General features: G+C 37.9%; 1 protein-coding gene across 3 annotated transcripts in view; it reads left to right on the top strand.

Annotated features, from left to right (window-relative positions):
- The window catches only part of TBC1D5 (TBC1 domain family member 5), a 375466-nt gene that overhangs the window by 217132 nt on the left and 137123 nt on the right, over positions 1 to 21211 (top strand). For all 3 annotated transcript variants that reach the window (XM_084903302.1, XM_084903300.1, XM_084903301.1), the window contains exon 10: positions 15377 to 15479. In XM_084903302.1, coding sequence (XP_084759428.1) covers positions 15377 to 15479 — 103 coding nt within the window. The remainder of the gene's footprint in view (positions 1 to 15376; positions 15480 to 21211) is intronic.

Here is a 21211-nt window from a genome sequence, read left to right as displayed (position 1 = left end):
GAGCAGTTAGGCATCAATCAGGCTGGCAGGGGAGTGGTTAAGGGGTGATTAGGCTGGAAGGCAGAAGCAGTTAGGAGCAATCAGGAAGGCAGACAGGCAAGCAGATGGGAGCCAGCAGTCTTGGATTGTGAGAGGGATGTTCCTCAAGGGGTCCCTGATTGAAAAGGGTGCAGGCTGGGCTGAGGGACACCCCTCTCCCCCATGCACAAATTTCGTGCAATTGGCCTCAGTATACACACACACACACACACACACACACACACACACACACACACATTCACACATATACTAGAGGCCCCATGCATAACATTCATTTAGTGGGGGTCAGGGGAGTCCTTCAGGCTGGCCTGTACCCTCTCGCAGTCAGAGAACCTTTGGGGGATGTCTGCCTGCCAGAGCAGGCCTAAACTAGCAGGTGGACATCCCCTGAGGGGTCTTTAGTGTTGCCACAGGGTGGGAAAGGCTCCCGCCACTGCTGCTGCCTTTGCCAGCTGTGAGCCCGGCTTCTGGCTGAACTGCGCTCCGCGTGTGTGCACAGTGACCACCAGGGGGTAGCTCCTGCATTGAGCGGCTACTCCCTTGTGGTCAGTGTGCATCATAACAACTGGTCATTCTGCTGTTCAGTCGATTTGCATATTAGCCTTTTGTTATGCAATTAATCTCCACTGGTACATTTTAATTAAGTTGGCAAACTCGAGATTCAGGGAAAGCAGCTAGGAAGCCCTGTAGTCCCTAGCACAGAGGGGAGATAGCATACCTTCTCTCCCAGAAGGCTCTCTCCATATTTAGAGTAAGTTTCCTTGTCATCTCTGTGTGTATCTTGTGGCAAGTAACTTTGTTTGTAAGGTAAGATTGTCAATCTTATTGTAAAGCCACCAAATTGCCTAATCATAAAAGCTGAATAGGTTGAGTAATTTTACTACTTTAGGTAATACATTCTCTCTAGAAGGCACTATGTGATCTAAAATCCATGTTTTTTAATTCAGTCTGCAAGACAGCTCATAATGCAATAGGAGACAAAAGGAAGTGCAGCTCAGTGAACGTTATACAATGCTACTCAGTCACTGGCATCTGTGATAAGAAATTTGTGTTTTTTTTTAATGTCTATTTATTGAATGTCTACACTATTCCAGGCTTATCCTTTGGAGGGGGCTGGGGGCGGGCGGGCGGGGGAGCAGCATGGTGGTGCAAAAGACAGACAAGGTCCTGCTATCACAGGATGTACATTTTATTGTAGGCGGATAGAGGGCGAGATAATAAGCACGTATAGATACAGAGGGTCATTGCAGAGGGAGGTAATTGCCATGAAGAAATGAAGAAGGGTAATAGGAGAGCTAGAGGGGATGACTGCTTTAGGAACAGTGATCAGAAAAGGCATCCTCGAGAAAATGACATTTGAGGTGAGATGTGAACAAATTTTAAAAACCAGTTATGTGAACATCTAGGGGAAGAACATTCCAGGCAGAGGAACAGCTGGTGCAAAGTCCCTCAATTAAAATAAGCTCAGTATTTAGAGGAACACAGGAAAGGCAGGTGTGGCTGGAAGCAAGTGCTTTAAACAGGGACATCGAGATAAACTCAAATTCCAGAACAGTCCTACAGACCACAGATAGGAGTTTGGAATTTATTCCAATTGCAATGAGAAGCCATTACAGGATTTTGAGCAGGGGTGTGATATTTGAAAAGATAATTCTGACTGCTGTGATACTGGGGTGAAGGTGGAGGTAGGAATGAATATCGCAGTATTCTAGGTTGAGTAATGTTAGTGACTTAGACTAAAGATGCACTATTAAAGGTGGTGAAGAGTAGATGGGTTGAGGGTATACATTTAATATTTTTAAATACAGAGTAGGGAGTCATTATATCTAGTTTTCTCACATCAGTTCTCTTTCATTTTTACTGCTCCGTTTCAGGTTCTTTTTACCTCCCACCTCGAGTCTCTTGTTTATTGTTCTCTTGAATCTGTTACTTATCTTCTCCAGTATTAATCATGTGTTACAGCCCTGTCTCCTCAAAGCACATTTCTAGTCATGATACTTGATTCATCTTAAAGTTCCTATGACTCTCCCTGTGGTCTGCAGAAGAATGGACTAGCACACATATAGCTCCCTTTTAAGATTTTACTTGTCTTTCTGTGATCTCTGGTCTGAGATCAGACATTGTATGACTTCTATTCTGTCACACATGTTAAGGTGTGTTTTATGGTCCAGAATGTGGTCTCTCTTATGAATGTTCTACATGAGCTTGAGAAGAATGTGTATTCTGATGTTATTTGATGAAGTAGTGTATACACTGAGTATATTAACTGAATATAACTGACTTCTACACTGTGGCCAGATTATTATGATCTCTGAGCTCATCATAATCTGGCCACTCAGTGTAAATCCTATATAATAAAAGGCTAATATGCAAATTGTCCCCTCGACCAGGAGTTCTACTAGCAGGTAGGCCAGCCAACCACCCATGTCTCCTCCTGCTGGCCAGGCTGGCTTGACCTCACCCATACACGAATTCATGCACCAGGCCTCTAATACACATACACTGAGTGGCCAGATTATTATGCATTCAGAGATTATGATAATCTGGCCACAGTGTAGATGTCAGTTATATTCAGTTAATTGATAATGTTGAGTTCAACTATGTCCTTAATGATCCTTGGCCTGCCAGAACAGTCCATCTGATTGTAGGGTGTTAAAATTGCCAACCTTGGAAAGTGGGTTCTCGTAGTAATTTTAGTAGTTCTTTTCTTACATAGTTTGATGCTATTTTTTTAGGTTCATACATAATAATGATTGTTTTGCCTTCTTGGGTAATTGACCCCTTTGTTATTATGTTATACTTTTTTTAATTTTGTAACTAGTGTTGGTATGGTATGTTTTTCTCCATCCATTTACTTTTAATCTACACGTGTCTTTATGTTTAAAATGGATTTCTTGTAGGTAACATATATTTGGGTCTTTATTATTATTATTATTCATGCTGACAATCTTTGTCTTTTAATTGGCCTTGCTAAGAAGAACGGTGCTCTGTTCACATTGGCTCCTTTTCCTTTCCCCTTGATGAAAACTGGGGGTGGTTTTCCTCTTATACTACTCTGGGGACTTGATCCAGCTCCCGAAAATAGATCTCTCCATATTGTGAGGCCCCTCTGTGACAGGTCCACCTGGAGATTTTGACTCTCAGAGTAGTTCACACTGAGCTCAGTAATTCATCAGCTGCAGTTCAGATTTTCCTACCCACACTGGTTCCCACTTGCGAGTCTCTGTAACGAGCTGTGACTCCCTGTATTTGCCTGTCTGTCTCTCCAGTCTTAGGGACAGCAGTTTGCCCTGTGTCTTCCCCATTCTTATGGATCCAAGAAGAGTTATTGGTTCTTAGTATTCTCAGCTTTTTACTTATTAGGACGTAATTGTCCCGACTTTTTATATGGAGAACCGGAAACTGAAAGTCCCTCCACAATTCCCTTTTAGGCCAGTTCCTGGTATGATTCCCTGAACAGGTTTTGTGCTCTCCGTGTTCTGCATTACTTGTCCTTGGGAATGCTACTAACCCCACTCCTCCCTGTTGTATTCCTGACAGCTCATTTCTTCAAAGTCTGAGCTCATCACCAACCTGTTAATGGAGCATTTTCCATTCTTTACAATTGGAAGTAACTTGTGCCTATTCTGTGTTCTAGTAGCAATTTCTTAATAAATTTCTGATGATCTACTTAATTTTGTTGAGACTTTTATATTTATTTAGACCTGCCAAGGTATCCAATCTGCCAATATATTCAATGCATGTATTCTAATCTCCTCTGGGAGCCAGGCACTGGAGATGCCAAGATAAATATGGCAAGGACCCTTAAGAAGCTCAGAATCTAGTAGAGAAAGCAGCCAAAAAAGTTATAGCCCAAATTAACTGGTGCTGTGATAGAAACAGTATGTACAGGAGCTCTGGCGTTAGCACATCTCCTCTTTGAAACCTAACAGTAAGCCCTTGGAGGGCATGAACCTAATGCTGTTTTGTCTCACTGTATAGAGTCAAGTTGATGTTTATGAGAGATATAAATAAGCACACTTAAAAAAGTACTATCAGCCTGCTATTCTGAGTTTAAATAAGATAATTTCATCTCACAAGCTGCATTGTTGCATCATTATTGAATGTGTCACTATATTAAATATTATCTCTTCTTTCAACTAATTTTAACATTTTTATTCTACAACCACTTTTTTGCCTCAAAGGGTTTTATATTCATTTGTACTTTATCTCAACCTAATGAGGTTGTTACTCTTCTCGTTTTTATTTCTGAAAATACTGATAAAAAGGTAAATCCAGGAGTTCCATTGTACAGTGTTTCTGATTCAGAACCTGAATCGCCCATTCCAATCCAATTTGCCATGCTTCAAAGGCTGAAACATTAAATGAAACTCAGTAATATTTAAGATGATGGGAAGTAATGAGTTTGAAATGAAATATCATTTCCATATTAGATGCCATAGAAGTCTGTTATTTGGTCTATCAAGGTCTATTCTAAAAGTATGTTTACAGTGTCTAAAACATCATTTGCAAATTAACATATTTATAAGCTATTGCCAAATAGTATCTTCTTCAGATGTGTTCTCCTTTTTCTCTCAATTAAATGATTAAAGTTATTTAACTTACTTTTACATTGTAACTTTGACTCTATTTAAAAGTTTATCTGATTGCCTGTTGGATGTGCTAGTCCTCACCTTCATTGTTTTGTCTTTTGTTTCTGGTTATTGTAGGGTTATTGCAGTTAGCACTTTAGGCAGCTCATTTATCAGTTAAATCCATTCCTTCCTACTTAATCTCCATATTATGGTCAGATCTGTAAAGATCAAATTTCTCACCCTAACTGGTTTGGCTCAATGGATAGAGTGTCAGCCTGTAGACTGAAGGATCCCAGGTTTGATTCTGGTCAAGGGCGTGTATCTTGGGTTGTGGGCACATCTCTAGCAGGGGCTGTACAGGAGGCAGCTGATCGATGTTTCTCTTTCATTGATGTTTCTAACTCTCTGTCCATCTCCCTTCCTCTCTATAAAAAATCAATAAAATATATATTTTTAAAAAAGATCCAACTTTCTTAAATTAGTGTTTCCTTTTGTTTATAGTTTTCATAAAGCTTCTCACGATCTATTTAAGCAACTGTGTCTCCTCAGTTATTTTTAGCTCTTCATTTGATATTTTGTGGTTTCATTAGTAATCACTGAAACTCCTTTAAAACTATAGATGTGTGCTGTCCAATTTGGTACCCACCAGGCTCATGCGACTATTTAAATTTAAATTAAGATTAAAACATTTTTTATGAAGTCTTCATCATTGATAGTAGTTATATTTCAAAGTGCTAATAGCTATTGTATGGGACAGTAGAGATATAGAACATTTTATTATAGACAGTTCTGCTGGACAGCACTGTGGTGAACTCATTATGATGTTTTTGTACAGTAAATGATATGAATATCTGCATTTTCTTTTTTATTGATAGTGAACTTTTAGATATGGCCTATGCTAAATATTTGCTTTTATTTTCTTTCTCTGCCCTTAAGAAACCATGAATTAAAAATTATAAAATAGTATACAAGATTTGTCTGAGATTTTGGTCAAATTTAGGTATTATGTTATATTAAGCAGCTTAAAATTAGACTACTTCGAAAATTTCTTTTATATTACTGATATACAAAAGTGCTTTTAGAAAGTGAACTTGTTGATTTTTTTTTTTCTTGTTTATCTTCTGCACAGTTCCCACGTTGGGAGGAATACTGTCAGTACTCTGTAGTGTGACGAGATTGTCACACTTTATAATGTAAGATGTCCTCAGTGTTGGTATCTCTATACAGCTTCCTCCAAGCCCAATTTTTACTTAAATAAAGAAGAAAATCCTCTGGGAAGGGAGATTTTTATAAACAGTTTCAGAGCAGAATTGATTTGGGTGTGTGTTAATGCAGACAATCTGCCCAGTGTTAAAATGTTAGAGAGAAAAAAACACACAAGCTGCCATCTTCGTGTGATCGCACCAAAATAGCAGCTTGTATTTATATTTTCAGTCTCCTCGAGGTGGACTGCAGGCACACACGAATGAGTGGCTGCACTTGGTGCTGTGTTGTGGTTTTATTTAACGCAGGCAGAGTACACGCTTGTGCATGCACAACCAGCCCTCGCATATGCACTTGTTCACAGCCGAGAAAGTGAAAACTACAACACAAGCCGCTCTCTGAGAGCTGTCGGCAACCTGTGTGTGTGTTTCTTAAATATTAAAGAGGGGGGGAAACAGATTTTCAGGAATATAAGAAACAATTCTTCTGTCAAATGGCCTATAGTCCTTCCTCATTTGACAACACTTAAGGTATCAACAAAATATTGATTATTATGGCTGCATGTATTTATTTAGAAATATGTATTTTACTGTACTGCTTCTGTTTTTAATGTGTATTTTTCCCCATTTCTGTTCCACTTAAGCATGCACATTCATGCTACACATTTATTCCAATTTATGGAATATTCAATATTTTGGGGGGGGGAAATCGGTATTTGACTGAAAACATAGGTGTATTTGCTGCAGACTGTGCAGTTGTAGTGCTTAATTAGCATCCTGACGCTCCAAGTCTTTGGAACTCGGGAGCAGTGGCACGAGTAGCAGCGGCATAGTCTGTCAGCCCGAGCTGCTGACCGGAAGAGTGTTGGCTGTTGAGATCCCCCTGCTTTAGATTAAGCCATGCTTTTAGCACTGTTTATAATTGTGGGCTCGTTATTGACGATGCCAATGTTAAAAAGTAAAGTGTGTTAGGCGGTAAAGTAGTGTGCCCCATCCTGAAATAGTCCTGACAGGCATAGCCAGTTCGCAGTATGACAGCCTTCTGAGAACTTGATGCAGATTTGGAATTAAAACAACTTTATTACCTCAAGGGTAAGTAAGTGTTTCACTTAAAATACATATGTATGTAGATCCACATACATATACATACATACATACATACAGAGTGTCCCAAAATGGATACACACTTTGAATTATTGTAAAGGCAGTGTTTAAAATACATTTCATTTTCAAAATGTAATAGAATCTATAGACATTGTGTATATGTTTTTTGGAACACTCTGTATATTATATATTTTTCTGATTTTTCACCTTTCTGAATTGAAAGTGGGTTGTTTTTGAGAAGGCAGTCAGTGGAATAGAGGGCTTGCTCTGTAACTCAGGGCATTGGAGAACTGGAAAGAATGTTTGGTGGAAGCCTCTATTTCCCAGCCCCACGTGCCCTTTCTCCTGCACTGATATCTCCTGCTATCCCAACCCTTCCGCTTCATCTTCTCACCTGCCTGGTGATTTCAAACTCCTACCTTCCATTGGACTTTTGGAGATTCTCCTGCGATCCTCCTCAGCTATATTCTACCACTTATCATCACAATAGATTATGAATTTCTTCCCTTTGCCTTTTTAAAATCAGTGTTTGCTCCCAGTTTTTGGCCTTTGAAAGCTATATGTTTCTCTTGTCTTTACAGAAACAGACTGCAGTGCTTTGACCTGACCTTTCTTATTCTTCAGCTCCTTACCTCAATCCATAGTTTTAATTTTCATTTTTCATGGTTTATTTGTTGGTAGGTTTGCCAATTTATTTAATCTTTCAACAAATACTACTTGAGAAATTACTGTACGAGCTACTGTGCTGTAAGTTAAGGATTTTCATAAAGAAATTGTGTCTCTTCTTTTATAGATCATGCACATTTTATTTTAATTTTCTTCCCTTAGAAATATCTGTAAAATGTCAACTTTCTCTCCTAAATTTCTTGAGTACTTAGTGCTTATGTTTTGTATCTTCATTTCCCCGAGTGTCTGGCACCCATAATAGGCATTTGTGTCACTGGTAGTCATCTAGTGGTAAATCCTTTTATTTTACAAATGTGGGAAGTTAAGGTTCAGAAAGCATATGACTGGGGAAAATATAACTTGTCAATGGCCAAAACAGAAGTAACACCTCACATTCTAGGTCTTACTGCTCACTACTCTATCATATTTTATGTCAACCTTGTTTACTTAGATTTGGCACTTTTTTAATTTATCAGATACCTTCTGTATGCAAAGCACTCTGAGAAAAAAATAAGAAAACACAGGAGATAGAAACCTGAGTGACTTACCTCAAATCTCATTCAGAAGGAGGTGGCCATTAAATACTAAATAAATAGGTGCTGTTTCTGCCCTCTGGATTCGTGTACTCTAATGCAGAGTTTCTGAGCCTTGGGATTCTTGACATAATGGACCAATTAATTCTTTGTTGTGAGCAGCTGTGGGTGCGGTGTTGGATGTTCAGTAACATCCCTGACATCTAAGTGCTGAAAGCTCTGAGAGGTATGCTTTTTAAATCTTTTCGGGGCATCAGGGCATCTTGTCAGACAGAAAGGCTCTCCAAGGCAGCAGTCACCAACTGGTGGTCCGCGGACCACTGGTGGTCTGTGAGGTCCAAAAGGTTGGCGACCCCTGCTCTGAGGCATCTCTTTACTCAGATCCTAACAAAGGATTGTACATTTACATCCTCAGTTTTGTTTTTAGATTTGATATTTTCCCAAAAGCAATGTCTTAGTATTAGCACAAATTGCTGATAGAGAGGCCGAGAATGAGAAAATGTTTTATTTTAAACCCAGCAAGTCCTATCTCCTTTTTGTTGTGCTGTTCTTCCTTTGCTTCCTTCATTCTACTGTAAGTCATAGGTATAAACCAGGCAGCACCTTCAACACTCCGGCTGGATTGCTCCTTAGTCAGATCCCCAGTTTTAATAGGTATGTTTTCTATTTTCCTTATAACTAAGGATTGCCATGTTGCCACTACATAATCAGGGACATTTTCCCTGTATGTTTTCCCATATTAACATAAAAACATTCAAACCTGTAAAGAATTTTTGTGAGTTTTTTTTTTTTTTTTTTTTTTTTTTTTTTAATCCAAACTGTCGACAATTGCTGGGAAGCAGTATCTCAAAAAATTGGGATAATGCTCCAGAGAATGGTGTTTTTTTCCTTCTATTTTTATGCATTGCAATCAAAGGAGGGGACTTAGGTGGGTTACATGAAATTCATTGGTGATAGACTAAAGAGGTGGGAGAAAGCAAAGGGGGAAACCTCTGGGACTGGATAAAAAGTAAAATGATAGACATATACTTAGGGGAGTGCTGGATAGTTAATAGTCAACAATTAACATAACAATGAAGGAACCTGTGCTATTTGTCCTGGCACCCAAGCACATTAGGTTGTGCCCCAAGGGGTCCTGAAAAGGGAAATTACAAGTTACACAGACATTTCAAGGGCATGTTATCATAGATGCAAAAAGACAGATAGGCTCAGTTAAGGTAAAGATTGACCTGTCAATGAAGATATTGGCCTAGGACATAACTACCCACCATAACTGCTTTTAGTTAAAGTTTAATTTCAGACCATCTTTAGTGATTACTTTGGATCTTTGAGTTTTCAAGACCACAATACAGGCCCTCCCTGAGCTTGTGAGGTTAGCATGTGGCCCCTTTTCGTCCACCCTCCACTTTTATTTAAGCCTTCTCTGGCAGCCAGCTCCTCCTGGGCTGTGTCTGTCTTTTGCTCACAATCTCATTCACACCCTTTTGTCTTTCACTGATGCTTTATGCAAGGTCCTCGGAGCTTCTGTTCAGTCCCATAGCCAAAGCTATCACATATCTTATGTTTTTTATAAATACCCCAATTTCAAGTATCAAAACCTATGTTAGTTATCTATTGCTACTATGCAAGTTAACCAAAACTGAGTTAACTCAAAACAATAATTATTTATTTCATTCTTGCTGTCAGGAGTTTGGGAGCAGCTTAGCTGGAAGCCCCTGGCTTAGGAGTCTCAAGAGAATACAGTCATGTTTCAGCAGGAGCTGCAGTCATCTGAAAGGCCTGACCAGGCTGGAGGACCAGTATGGCTTCCTCTCCTTGTGGGTCTCTCCATGGGGCTGATTATCTGTCTTCGAGGGATACTTTCCCCAGACCAAGTGATCCAAGAATTTTCAGATATATTTTTAAAATAACCACAGTTCACATGTAGCTTCCCAGGCCGCGATGATGACCCTTTTCCATTCTATCCAGCTGTAAAGGAAAAGGTCTATGGGCCCTCCCAGGCAGGGCTACAGCTACCTGAAAAGGACACTGGGAAATTAGGTCCAGCTCTGTGCCTGGGAAGAGGAGAAAGCAGATTTGGTTGAATAGGGAAAATGGTGAAATCATCAACAAAGTAGAGGGAGCACAGAAAGAAAAAGTATCCGGAGTGTCTGTGTTCATTCCATATCAAACTGTTCCTGTATGGTTTTTGCTTGATTTTTCAGTTTTTCTATAATAAAACAATAAACCAGAGTAATGTATTGTAGTTATTTTGGTGTTTAATAGTATTCTGGGGAGTTTTCATCCACTCATTTTAAATTTTGGATGAATGCTTGCTTTGGAATTCTATTTTTGAAGTATGGGCATAAGATCGGTTATTGTTCCTCCAAGTCCTTCTGTGCATCTCTGTCCTACTGCATGATTATAAACCTTCACCAAGGGCTTTACTTTCTCCCTTGGGGCATCTTATTGAATACTTGCATCTTCAGTAATTCATCTGGGCCCAATGCTTTGTCTGTTTTAATACTTCTAATTACCTAATTATGTACTATAATGCAGTGACAAAACCCTTTATCATTTCACTCTTTTCTTAACCCTTTTCTTGCTTAGGAAATACTCTTTTTGTCTCTTTGTTGTCTGAGAAACTCTTCATTATAGACAGCCCAGATATTTGCCTGGCTTCCCTTTATTGTCTTTCTGTTTTATGAAGACAATTGCTTTATTGAATGTCTTTCTAGTTAACTCACATCAGGTACCTAGGACCCTGGTTATTGGGCTCTAGAGTTGGTGTTTAGTCATCCTCCATCTCTCACTTCCTGATTCACTCCCATTCACTGCAGTCACAGGAGAAGGTATCCGAAGGAGAAATCGAATAGTCTGGTTGTCATAAACAACTTTCGTGACAGAATTAGCAGCCATTCTGTAAATTATAGATCTGTTATGTCCACCAGTATTCATGAGGAATTATTGGAAACCAATAAGATTTTTCCAAATTTATGATGATCTGTACTTCAGGGTAACCAAACATTGATGAAGGGGAATTTTTATTTATATGTGTATGTTAGACAATAAAGGAAAAAAATGATAAAATTATAGTCTTACCATTTTATAACCTTTAGTGAAATAATGGGCCTAGGCAATGCTCATCCGCGGTTGCTAGCATCATAAAAGGAGAGATAAGTTAACAGTACATGCCTCCTGATAGAATTGCAAAACACCGACTATACCAGTTTTATATTGCTGCATTGTAAGCCACCCCAAAGCTTAAAACAACAGCATAATTTATATATTTTGTTGATGAATCTATAACTTGGGTAGATGTGAGCAGGACAGTTTGTCTTTGTTCCACGTGGTGTTGGCTAGGCCAGCTTGAAAGCCAGGGGCTAGAATTTCTGAACACTTGCTCACGTACATGGCTGGCTGTTGAAGCTGACTCTCAGCAAAGACATTCTCTGGAGCTATGACTACAACACCTCTACACAGCCCTTCCATGTAGCTGCTTCTCTTCCTAGCAGCATGGTGCCTGGGTTCCAAGGATGTGTGCTGATGGAGAACCAAGCAGAACTATGTCACGGCATCCCTTATGCTGCATTCTCTGGAAGAAAGCCATCATGAAGGCCAACACATATTCAAATGGAGTGGAGTTTGACTCACCTTTTTTATGGAAAGCATGCCAAAGAATTTGTAGACATGTACTAAAAACATCGTGCTGCCTATAAAGAACTTTGTTGACAGTTGAGCCTGAATCTGATTAGAACTCTAGACCTAACTACCAGTTTTTAGGAAATACTAGAGGCCTGGTGCACAAAATATGTGCACTCTGGTGTGTGTGTGTGAGGCGGGGGGCCATCCCTCAGCCTGACCTGTGCCCTTTCGCAGTCTGGGTACCCTCAGGAGATGTCTGACTGATGGCTTAGGCCTGCTCCCACCACTGCCAGCCATGAGCCCGGCTCAGAGCTTCTGGCTAAGCAGCGCTCCCCCTGTGGGAGTACAGTGACCACCAGGGGGAAAGCTCCTGCGTTGAGTTCCTGCCCCCTTATGGTCAGTGCGTGTCATAGTGACCAGTCATTCCAGTCATTCAGTCACTTAGCCATATATATATAGAGAGAGAGAGATTAGTGAAGTAGTTTGGAAGCTACCCTGTTATCTACCCAGATGCATTGGGGCAGGTATTAATTTCTCTGCTTTAGTGCACTTAATTATTAACTTCTGAGTTCAGCTGGATTATCTTCAGAGACTCTTTGAATTTTAAAACTTGTCTGAATGTAAGTTCTTTTTCCAAATTCTGAAATACTAGAAACTTTAAAATTTAAAAAAAAAATTCTATATCTTTCTACCTTACTTATTTAATGCTATGGGTTCTTTATCATGATTTAGAAAACAATCATGCTTTCTAAATAATGAGGATATCATGAAACTTCATAAATGGACACTTTAGCATTGTTGAGTAGAATTGTAGATGGTGTGTTATTGCATAGAGATGCTATGTCTGACTAATACACATTTTCAGTTTATTGGGTATTTGCTAAAAGTGGGTAATTTATTTATTTATTTTTTTTTTATTTTTTTATTTATTTTTTTTTTTATTATTTTTTTTAAATATGTTTTATTGATTTTTTTACAGAGAGGAAGAGAGAGGGATAGAAAGTTAGGAACATTGATGAGAGAGAATCATCGACCAGCTGCCTCTTGCACACCCCCTACTGGGGATGTGCCTGCAACCGAGGTACATGCCCTTGACCGGAATCGAACCTGGGACCTTTCAGTCCACAGACCGACGCTCTACCCACTGAGCCAAACCATAAAGTGGGTAATTTAAATTACCTACCTGCAATTTAATTCTTGTAGATCTCTGGTTTTTAATCTTGCAAGTGGATAGTAGGCATTTAAATGAAACTAATAATTGGTATGTAATTTACATTTTTAGCAATTAGGTATTAAACTCTTACTATATAACTTACAGGTATTTGTTACAAAGTAAATGTTGTAGTTTTTAGCACTTTTCCCCATAATTCATTCATATTGTAGCAGCTACACAGGATTTAGTTTTAACAGTGTACATAGATAATTTTCAAATAATAATTAAGGAAAGGACACACAAAATCATTTGGCCACATGATCTTAATCATGGGGCATGGAGCTTCTCAGAAGGATTATTCTAGTTTTAACTTAGTGACTAAGTTTTTCCAAGAAATTTCTTGACAGTTTATTTTATAATTACTTACCTTTCCTGATTATTTTTGGAATATTTGACTTTCTAAGGGGTTTAGCAACTTTCTTTTGTCCCATATAAACCATATTAAAAGTTTTTGTGTTTCTTTTCTACTTGGGTGCATTTGACATCTTTCTGGAACTTCTTTGGCTTCTGTGATCCATATTCTTCTCTGAATCTATGTTCCGGTTAGTTCTCCCTTCTTTAGCAGCTATGGTCACTTGTCCCAGTTGAACTCCCATCCTGCGTAGGGACTGTCTGGAGGGCGTGATATTAAGGTTCATGCAGAGATGTGAAGTAATTTTGCTCAGATCTATGTGTTGTTCTTTACTGGCCCCCAAGATGGAGGCCTCCTTGCTGCTAGAGAAAATATCAAATATCTGTTTCTTGGGACGGTTGCACATTAGGCAATAGTCAAATGAACAGATAAAGATAAAATAGGCTTTAATTTATTATAAAAATTAGGATCAGAAAAGAGATGCTTCATGAACCACTAGCATTATTCACACAGGAACCCAGCCTAGACATAAGGGAAGTGATAACTCCAAAAGAGGATTAGATAGAAGCATAAAACAGCTGAAGTCTCCAAAAACAGAGGCAGTGAACCATTCTAATCTGAAGTCAAACAACCGTTAATGCTCTTAAAAAGGCTCACCAGGGGTATTTTCCTGTTTCCATGTCCTGTGCCTCCATGCTTGTGGTACTCTTCCTCTCCAGTCTCTCATGCATTCTCTTAGCCACATCCATCTTCATCACCCACAGCACCCGTACTCAGACTAGTAAAGACCTCTATTTCTTAACACCTGCTACTTGTGGGGCACTGTTTTTGGTCCTTTCACATATCTCATCTTGATCCCAAGGTCCGTGTTACTGTCCCTACTTAACAGAGGAGGCACTCACTTGTCAAGATCACATAGCTAGCAATTGTGCAACAAGCTTTTCCTTTCAGTTTTGAGATTTTCCCATGTCACTTCATTATGATGTGCTTTTCTCTTTCCTGTAATCTTTCTTCCTTAAAGCTTATTCCCACTTAGAGTTACTCTAATACTATTTTCTTTGTTATTTCCCTATTCAAAAAAATATAAAATCACTTTGTTGCACTTCCTCAGTTGTAAATTCAAGCATTCAAAGCTCTTTTCAGACCTGCCCCACTTTTCTTTCTATCCTGTTTTCCTGTTCCCAATTGGCAATACTTTGTGTACTTTTCTTTCTAATGACTAATTACCATACTGAGCTATACACCTGGAATACTCTGAGCCTTCTATGCCTTCATATCTTCTCTTCTGATTTGGTTACCTTTTCCATTGATGTTGCATGTTCCTCCTGTACTAAAAATTCTTGTTCAAACCTTTTGTGATTGAATCCATTGGACTGTTTACTTCTAAACAACACCCCATCTTCCATTATTTATTCATTGTGTATTGCATTGCTATATATTTGATCTATAGTTTATTGTCATTGTATATTTTGTCTCTTAAACAACTATTTAAGTTTCTTTCAAGCTCATAGTCTGCCCTTTTCTATTTTACATGACCTTAAAGAACCTGGTAGACATTTTGATTCAGACCATGTAAGCAATACTGACTAACTTGTTTCCTTTGAAGTCTACATTATAATTAGATAAAATTAGCAATGTGGTCATGTAAAATAATTTAAATATTTGCATTAAAAAGATAATTTTTTTCCCCAAAAACTTGGTAATAACGTCACATTCTTGTCCTGTAAGCCAAATGGACGAAAACAGAGCACTCCCCCACCATAAATACATAGATTATAATTCATTTTGCTTAAAGATTGTTGTATTCACCATGTGGTGACATTAAGCATATGGAAAACATTTGAAATATTTAGATGTTGAAGGTTATTGCTTACCTCTGTGATATCATAATTTCCCTTTTCTCATCCTTTTTTCCTGAACATGTAAGTCCCATCAATGCCATAAGTTGCATGGCAAATGCAGACGTGCACTAAAACCCAAAGCAGTCCTCGCACCTCTCAGAGATGAGAGTTTGAGGGTAATTCTTAGAATTGTGCTAGTCATTGCAATTCTGTGTTTTCTTTTTCCAGGTTTCCTGAAATGCAGTTTTTCCGACAAGAAAATGTGAGAAAAATTCTTACAGATGTTCTTTTCTGTTATGCTAGAGAAAACGAGCAGTTGCTTTATAAACAGGTAATGAAAATATCGTACAGGTGGCATCCATTGACTCAAAATTTCCTATACAGCTTGACAAATGATAGAGCAATAATGTAGCCTTTATTGTATCCAAAGTTGTATCATAATAGTACAGCAATCAAAGGGCTGCTTGTCAGCTGCACGGTGAGAAAAGTAAGCTCATTGAGGCACATATGCTTCTTCCTTATTATAAGACATTTCACCAAATTGTCTTCTATAAGGCATTCAATCTTTTCTTTCAACTTTTGGGAGTTTGTTTATAAACAACATCTTTGAAGCCAATCTAGTAATAAAACTTTTCAGAGTTGTATGCATAAATATTGTTTCTATGTACAGCATTTATAAATATGTGACATGCTGTGTAAAAAAATAAAGTATCCTTTTACTCTTTAAAACTTACCAGTAATATAACTTCAGAAAGTTCCTTTACATTTTTTGAAATCTAGATGATATTCTTTCTGATCCTTATATTTGACACATTCTCATTACTAAAGTAAAGAAAATGGTTGGATTATTTTTTTATTGAAATGTAAATTATTTACTTAATATAAAAGGAAGTATCTAGGTTTCTCTTGAACTTATTGTGATCCAATAAAAATAACAGCAAGTTGAGCCCTGGCCATGTGGCTCAGTGGGTTGAAGCATTGTCCTGTACATCAGAATGTTGCAGTTCTATTCCTGGTCAGGGCACACATCTAGGTTGGAGCACATATGGGAAGAAACTGATGGATGTTTCCCTCTCACACTGATATTTCTCTCTCTCTCTCCTCCCCACTCCTTCCCTCCCTCCCTCCATTCCCCTCTCTCTAATATCAATAAAAACATATTCTCGGGTGAAAATTTAAAAAAGAATACATCCAGTTGAATATTTTTATGTCTTTCTCAAAATGTACATCAAGAGGGAATTCAAACTGAATTAATAAATTTTCTAACAATCAAAAATTATGACATGTCCAATTGACAGCCACCTAATTTCAGCGTAATATAACAAAATATTCATATGGTAAAAGCAATGTATTTAATTTGAAGAAAACTTGATCAGTTTAAAGATAGTAAACCAAGTCATATTACACTTGTCCTAAATAATACATTTGTTATTTAGTGCATAGAATACCCAAAGGAACTAATTTTATCTTAGTTTTAATATTAGTAATATATCTTTATATTAATTACATTGTAATTCTTTGAAATACAATTACATTATGCAAATCACTGTTTAGAATGGGAAATGGAAAAAAAAATCCATCCCATTCACAATGCCAAACAAACTATAAAATAACCTAGAAATAAATTTAATATAGGCACAAAAGCTATATGAAGAAAACTATAAATGTATTAAAGTATATAAAGCCAGACTTGAATAAACAGAAAAGTGATACATGTTTTTAGATGAGAAGACATTAAATAAAATATAACTTCTTACCAGATTGATGTATAAATATAGTATCATTATAGTGATAATCTAAGTGAGAGATGTAATTTTTTAAAAACTGGACAAATTTATTTTAAATTTAGTGCCAAAAAGCTTTACATTAATTTTAATGTGCATTATGTAGCTTAGCTAATTAAGGGCACTTGTCTAGGTGCATATTCTTTTATTTAGTAACTGATGAATCCAGCTCCATCAGTTACTAGCTGCATAGGCAATTTACTTACTTAACTTTTCTAATCCTTAGTTTCCTTATCTATTACAGGAGGGCAATAATAGTATTAACGTTGTAGAGTTAAAAACATCTAGTTCTCACTAAGGGTTCATGTTGGTAGTTGTGGTGTTAGTATTACTAGAGGCCCAGTGCATGAAATTTGTGCACTTGAGGGGGTGGTCCCTCAGCTTGGCCTGTGCCCTCTTGCAGTCTGGGAGACCATAGGGAGTGGGCCTAATCCATCATCAGTTGGAAATCCTTAGCGCCGCCACGGAGGTGAGAGGGGCTCCTGCCACTGCTGTGCTTGCCAGCTGTGAACCTGGCTTCTGGCTGAGTAGTGCTCCCACTGTGAGAGCACACTGACCACCAAGGGGCAGCTCCTGCGTTGAGTGTCTGCCTCCTGGTAGTCAGTGTGTTTTTTAGTGACTGGTCATCCCACTAGTTTGCATATTAGCCTTTTATTATATAGGATTGTTATTATTAAATATGTCGGAGTTGCCAGAGAATTTAGGGGAAAAGAAGAGTGACAAAGGGAGATATGAAAATTTCTATAAATATTCTGTGATCAAAGCACTATGAAGGTAGTGTGGAAATCAGCAGTAGATCACTGGAACAAACTAAGATGGGTCTAGTTATGTATGCAATAGTAATATGATAAGATAGGACATTTTTATTGACTCTATATTTGGCTTTCTATCTAGAAAAAAGATTAAATTATACTTTTATTGAAGAACAAATTCCAGATGAAGTAAAGATATAAATGTAAAAACAAGAATTAGACAAGTATACCAGAAAAAATTTAGAATATTTTTACAATCTGTGTAGGAAAGACTTTCTCAAGCAAGATATCTGGAAGCTATATGCAAAGTTACAACACTAAAAACAAACAAACAAACACCAAAAAGGGAGACTGGGAGAAATTAAATCTTTATCAGTATAGCATTTTTTGGGAAGCAAATAAAAGAAAACCCCATTTGAAATGACTTAAACTCTAAGGATGTTAGAATCATACTTTGTAAGAAGTCTGGGGGCAGAATGGTTTTGCAGCATTAGTTCCATGCCCTTCAACAATGACCCAGGTTTATTTCTATTTTCCCATTCTTCTCTTCTCATTGTGTTGGCTTTTATAATGAAGCCTATCCCCTCATTGTCTCCTCCTCTCCTCTTCCGAATACTTGAAAATACTTCACAGTAAAAGATTTGGTAGAAAATCAAGTCAGAATAAAATTATCCTAAAATACAGATTTGTTTTCCTTTTTCCTTTAGAGAAAGAAAAATCTAGATTGAAGAAGTCTTAAAATAATGGAAACAATTTCCACTGACAGAGCAAAAACATAACTGCACACGCCATCATTTGTGATGTGTGTAGCCATCTGCATTTTTAAGGAAGACTAAAGAGGAATAAAGAAGATCAAATTTTTGATAATTTAGACAAAGTCTATCAATTATTAAATTAGAAAGTATTAGCTTACTCCTGGGTATCAGTTAATAAGACTTAATTACTCCCTGTACATGTATAAAATCTCATTGATTTTTTACAAAGAAAAAAAACCTTTTGTAGAAGGACTGAACATTTAGCCAGATCAAATTTAAGAAAAAAACCTTGAGTTTTATCACAAGCTGTTAAAGCTATTATTTTGTACTAGGTGACACCCCGTTTAACATCGACCATATTGTTAATAGTTATGGGGTTTTATTGAATTAATGAGACTGTTATCATGTAGTAGAATGTCTTGCTGAGTTAATTGAAACTGCAGAGATTATATAAATGGTATTAATGAACTTTGACTGCCTGATGCCTCAACTTTAATAAAGACTGCTTGGTGGGCTAAATGAACACAGGCAGATAAAAGAACAGGTTCAATTTTGTGAGCCTACAGGCTGTTGATGAAGAAAACTTCGTTACCTTTATTTTCCAATGGCATGAGTTCGGAGTGCAGTGACTGCTAACAATCCAGCAGGGATAAAGGCTTGAAGCAAGCAGAAATGCTGATATTGTCGATGGCAGCAAAATACACATTTTGGGAACCAAGAAGTATACTGACACTACATTATTTTGTATTATGTTTTGTCAAATTTACAGCATATTGAATTTATGATGATTCTGTCTAGATAATTCTCTTTTCCTTTAAAGATGTCTGAATACTTGCCACTTGCAATTATTTTCTGGGTTTTACTAGTCTAGAATTGAGAGTAAAGCCAACAGTCTCTTCCAAGTCTATTTAAGAAAATATCCATAGTTTAGTTGGAATGTAACAATTAATTGGTAAAAAGTTGTCTTTAACGTTATTAATTTTTATTATAAAGAGCACCCTATTTATTGATGTGAAATACTGGAATATGGTTTAGTGTTATTCTTTTCCATTTTTTATATTGTAGGCCAAATTTCACCAATTTGTTGCTATGTTGAGGGTAGATATTTCATTTATTCAGTCACTGTGTAGTGAGTGCTTTTTATGTGCTGAGCCTATAATAGGATCAGGGTTTGTGTGTGTCTTGTTCTCTAGACTGCAAGCTTCATAATAGTTAGGAGCTTGCCTACTTTATTCACTTTTGTATTTTCAACACATCATAGGGAGTTAATAAATAATTTTTGAAGTAAACAAAGACAAATGATGCCTGAACAAATAGAGAATGTGGAGAGAGTAGTATCACAGAAATTAGAGGGAAGAGAACATTTAAACATAAGGTGAGAGATGCATTTAAACAATAAATATTTCTTATTAAATTAGCCATAATTAGTTAGAAGATATATCGAGGGAAAAAGACCCATTTAGAATCACTACCACTAATAACAACAATAAAAATCTAGTAACAAACCCAGTAAAAAATATGCAGGTCTACAAATTTTTGGATTGGAAAATCTGGTGTTCTAAAAATATCAATTTCAAGTTCATTTTACTGCAGTGCCAATAAAAATTGCAGTATTTTGTTTATAATTTATGTATTGAAGTTTCCTTGGATGAAAAAACTTAGAATAGGCAAGATAATTTTGAGAAAAAAAGGATAGATAGTATGGAATAATAGATAGTATGGAAGAATAGAAGTATAGAAGTATAGAAGAATAGAAGTATAGGTTTTCTCTACAATAGTAAAATTATTTTTAAAATTAAAAAGTATAGTATTTTTTTTTTCAAGCACACCTTTTACTTTGCTCTCCAGACCCTAATAAACAGCCCAAGAAGCAAAATGGAGAAGATTCACCATCTCCTCTGAGATAGCCTTTATTTTGTGTGTGTGTGTGTGTGTGTGTGTGTGTGCGCATGCATGTGTGTGTGTACACTGAAGTTCTTATTAAGAACTAGAGTCCCAGTGCATGAAATTCATGCACAGAGTGGGGGTGTCCCCTCAGCACAGCCTGCACCCTCTTCTATTTGGGACCCTTGGGGGATATCCGACTGCTGGTCTAAACCTCTCACAATCCTGGACCACTGGCTCCAAATTGCTCACCTACTTGCCTGCCTGGTTGCCCATAACTGCAACACCCTCTGCCGGCCTGGTGGTCCCTAACTGCCCTGCTCCTAGCCAGGTTGCCACCATCTGCCCTTCTGCCAGCCTGGTCACCCCTCCCGACCCCTCCACTGGCCTAATTGCCCCATACAGCCTGCTATTCAGGCATTTGGTCATCCTTTACTAAGCTCCCTGCTGGCCATGTCGCCCCACGCAGCCTGCTTGTTCAGTTGTTTGGTCATCCCTCACTACCCTCCTGCAGGCCTGGTCACCCCACACAGCCTGCTTGTTTAGTCATTTGGTCATCCCTAGGGCCAGCCCTGGGTGGCTGGGCAGCCAACCTCCGAGGCTTGCCTGGGCCTCGGGCTGGCCCTGAGCGCCTGGGGGCTGAGGGGACTGGGCACTGCCATCTTGTGGCTGTGGGTGCCGCCATCTTTTGAGGGTATGACAGTCAATTAGCATATTCCCTCTTTATTGGCTGTGGGTGCTGCCATCTTTGTGAGGGCATGATTAGCATATTCCTTCTTTATTAGATAGGATATTCGAACCAATAGAATACTGGTAAAAGTCTGGGGGGGAAATAAGAGCTAAACATTCAGTTTATGGTAAAGATGACATTTCAAAACTCTTAGAAGT

This window comes from Pipistrellus hanaki, assembly GCF_964339955.1.
Source record: "Pipistrellus hanaki genome assembly, chromosome: 13".
In the NCBI taxonomy this organism is placed as follows: Eukaryota; Metazoa; Chordata; class Mammalia; order Chiroptera; family Vespertilionidae; genus Pipistrellus; species Pipistrellus hanaki.
This window is presented reverse-complemented; position numbering and strand designations above follow the sequence as displayed.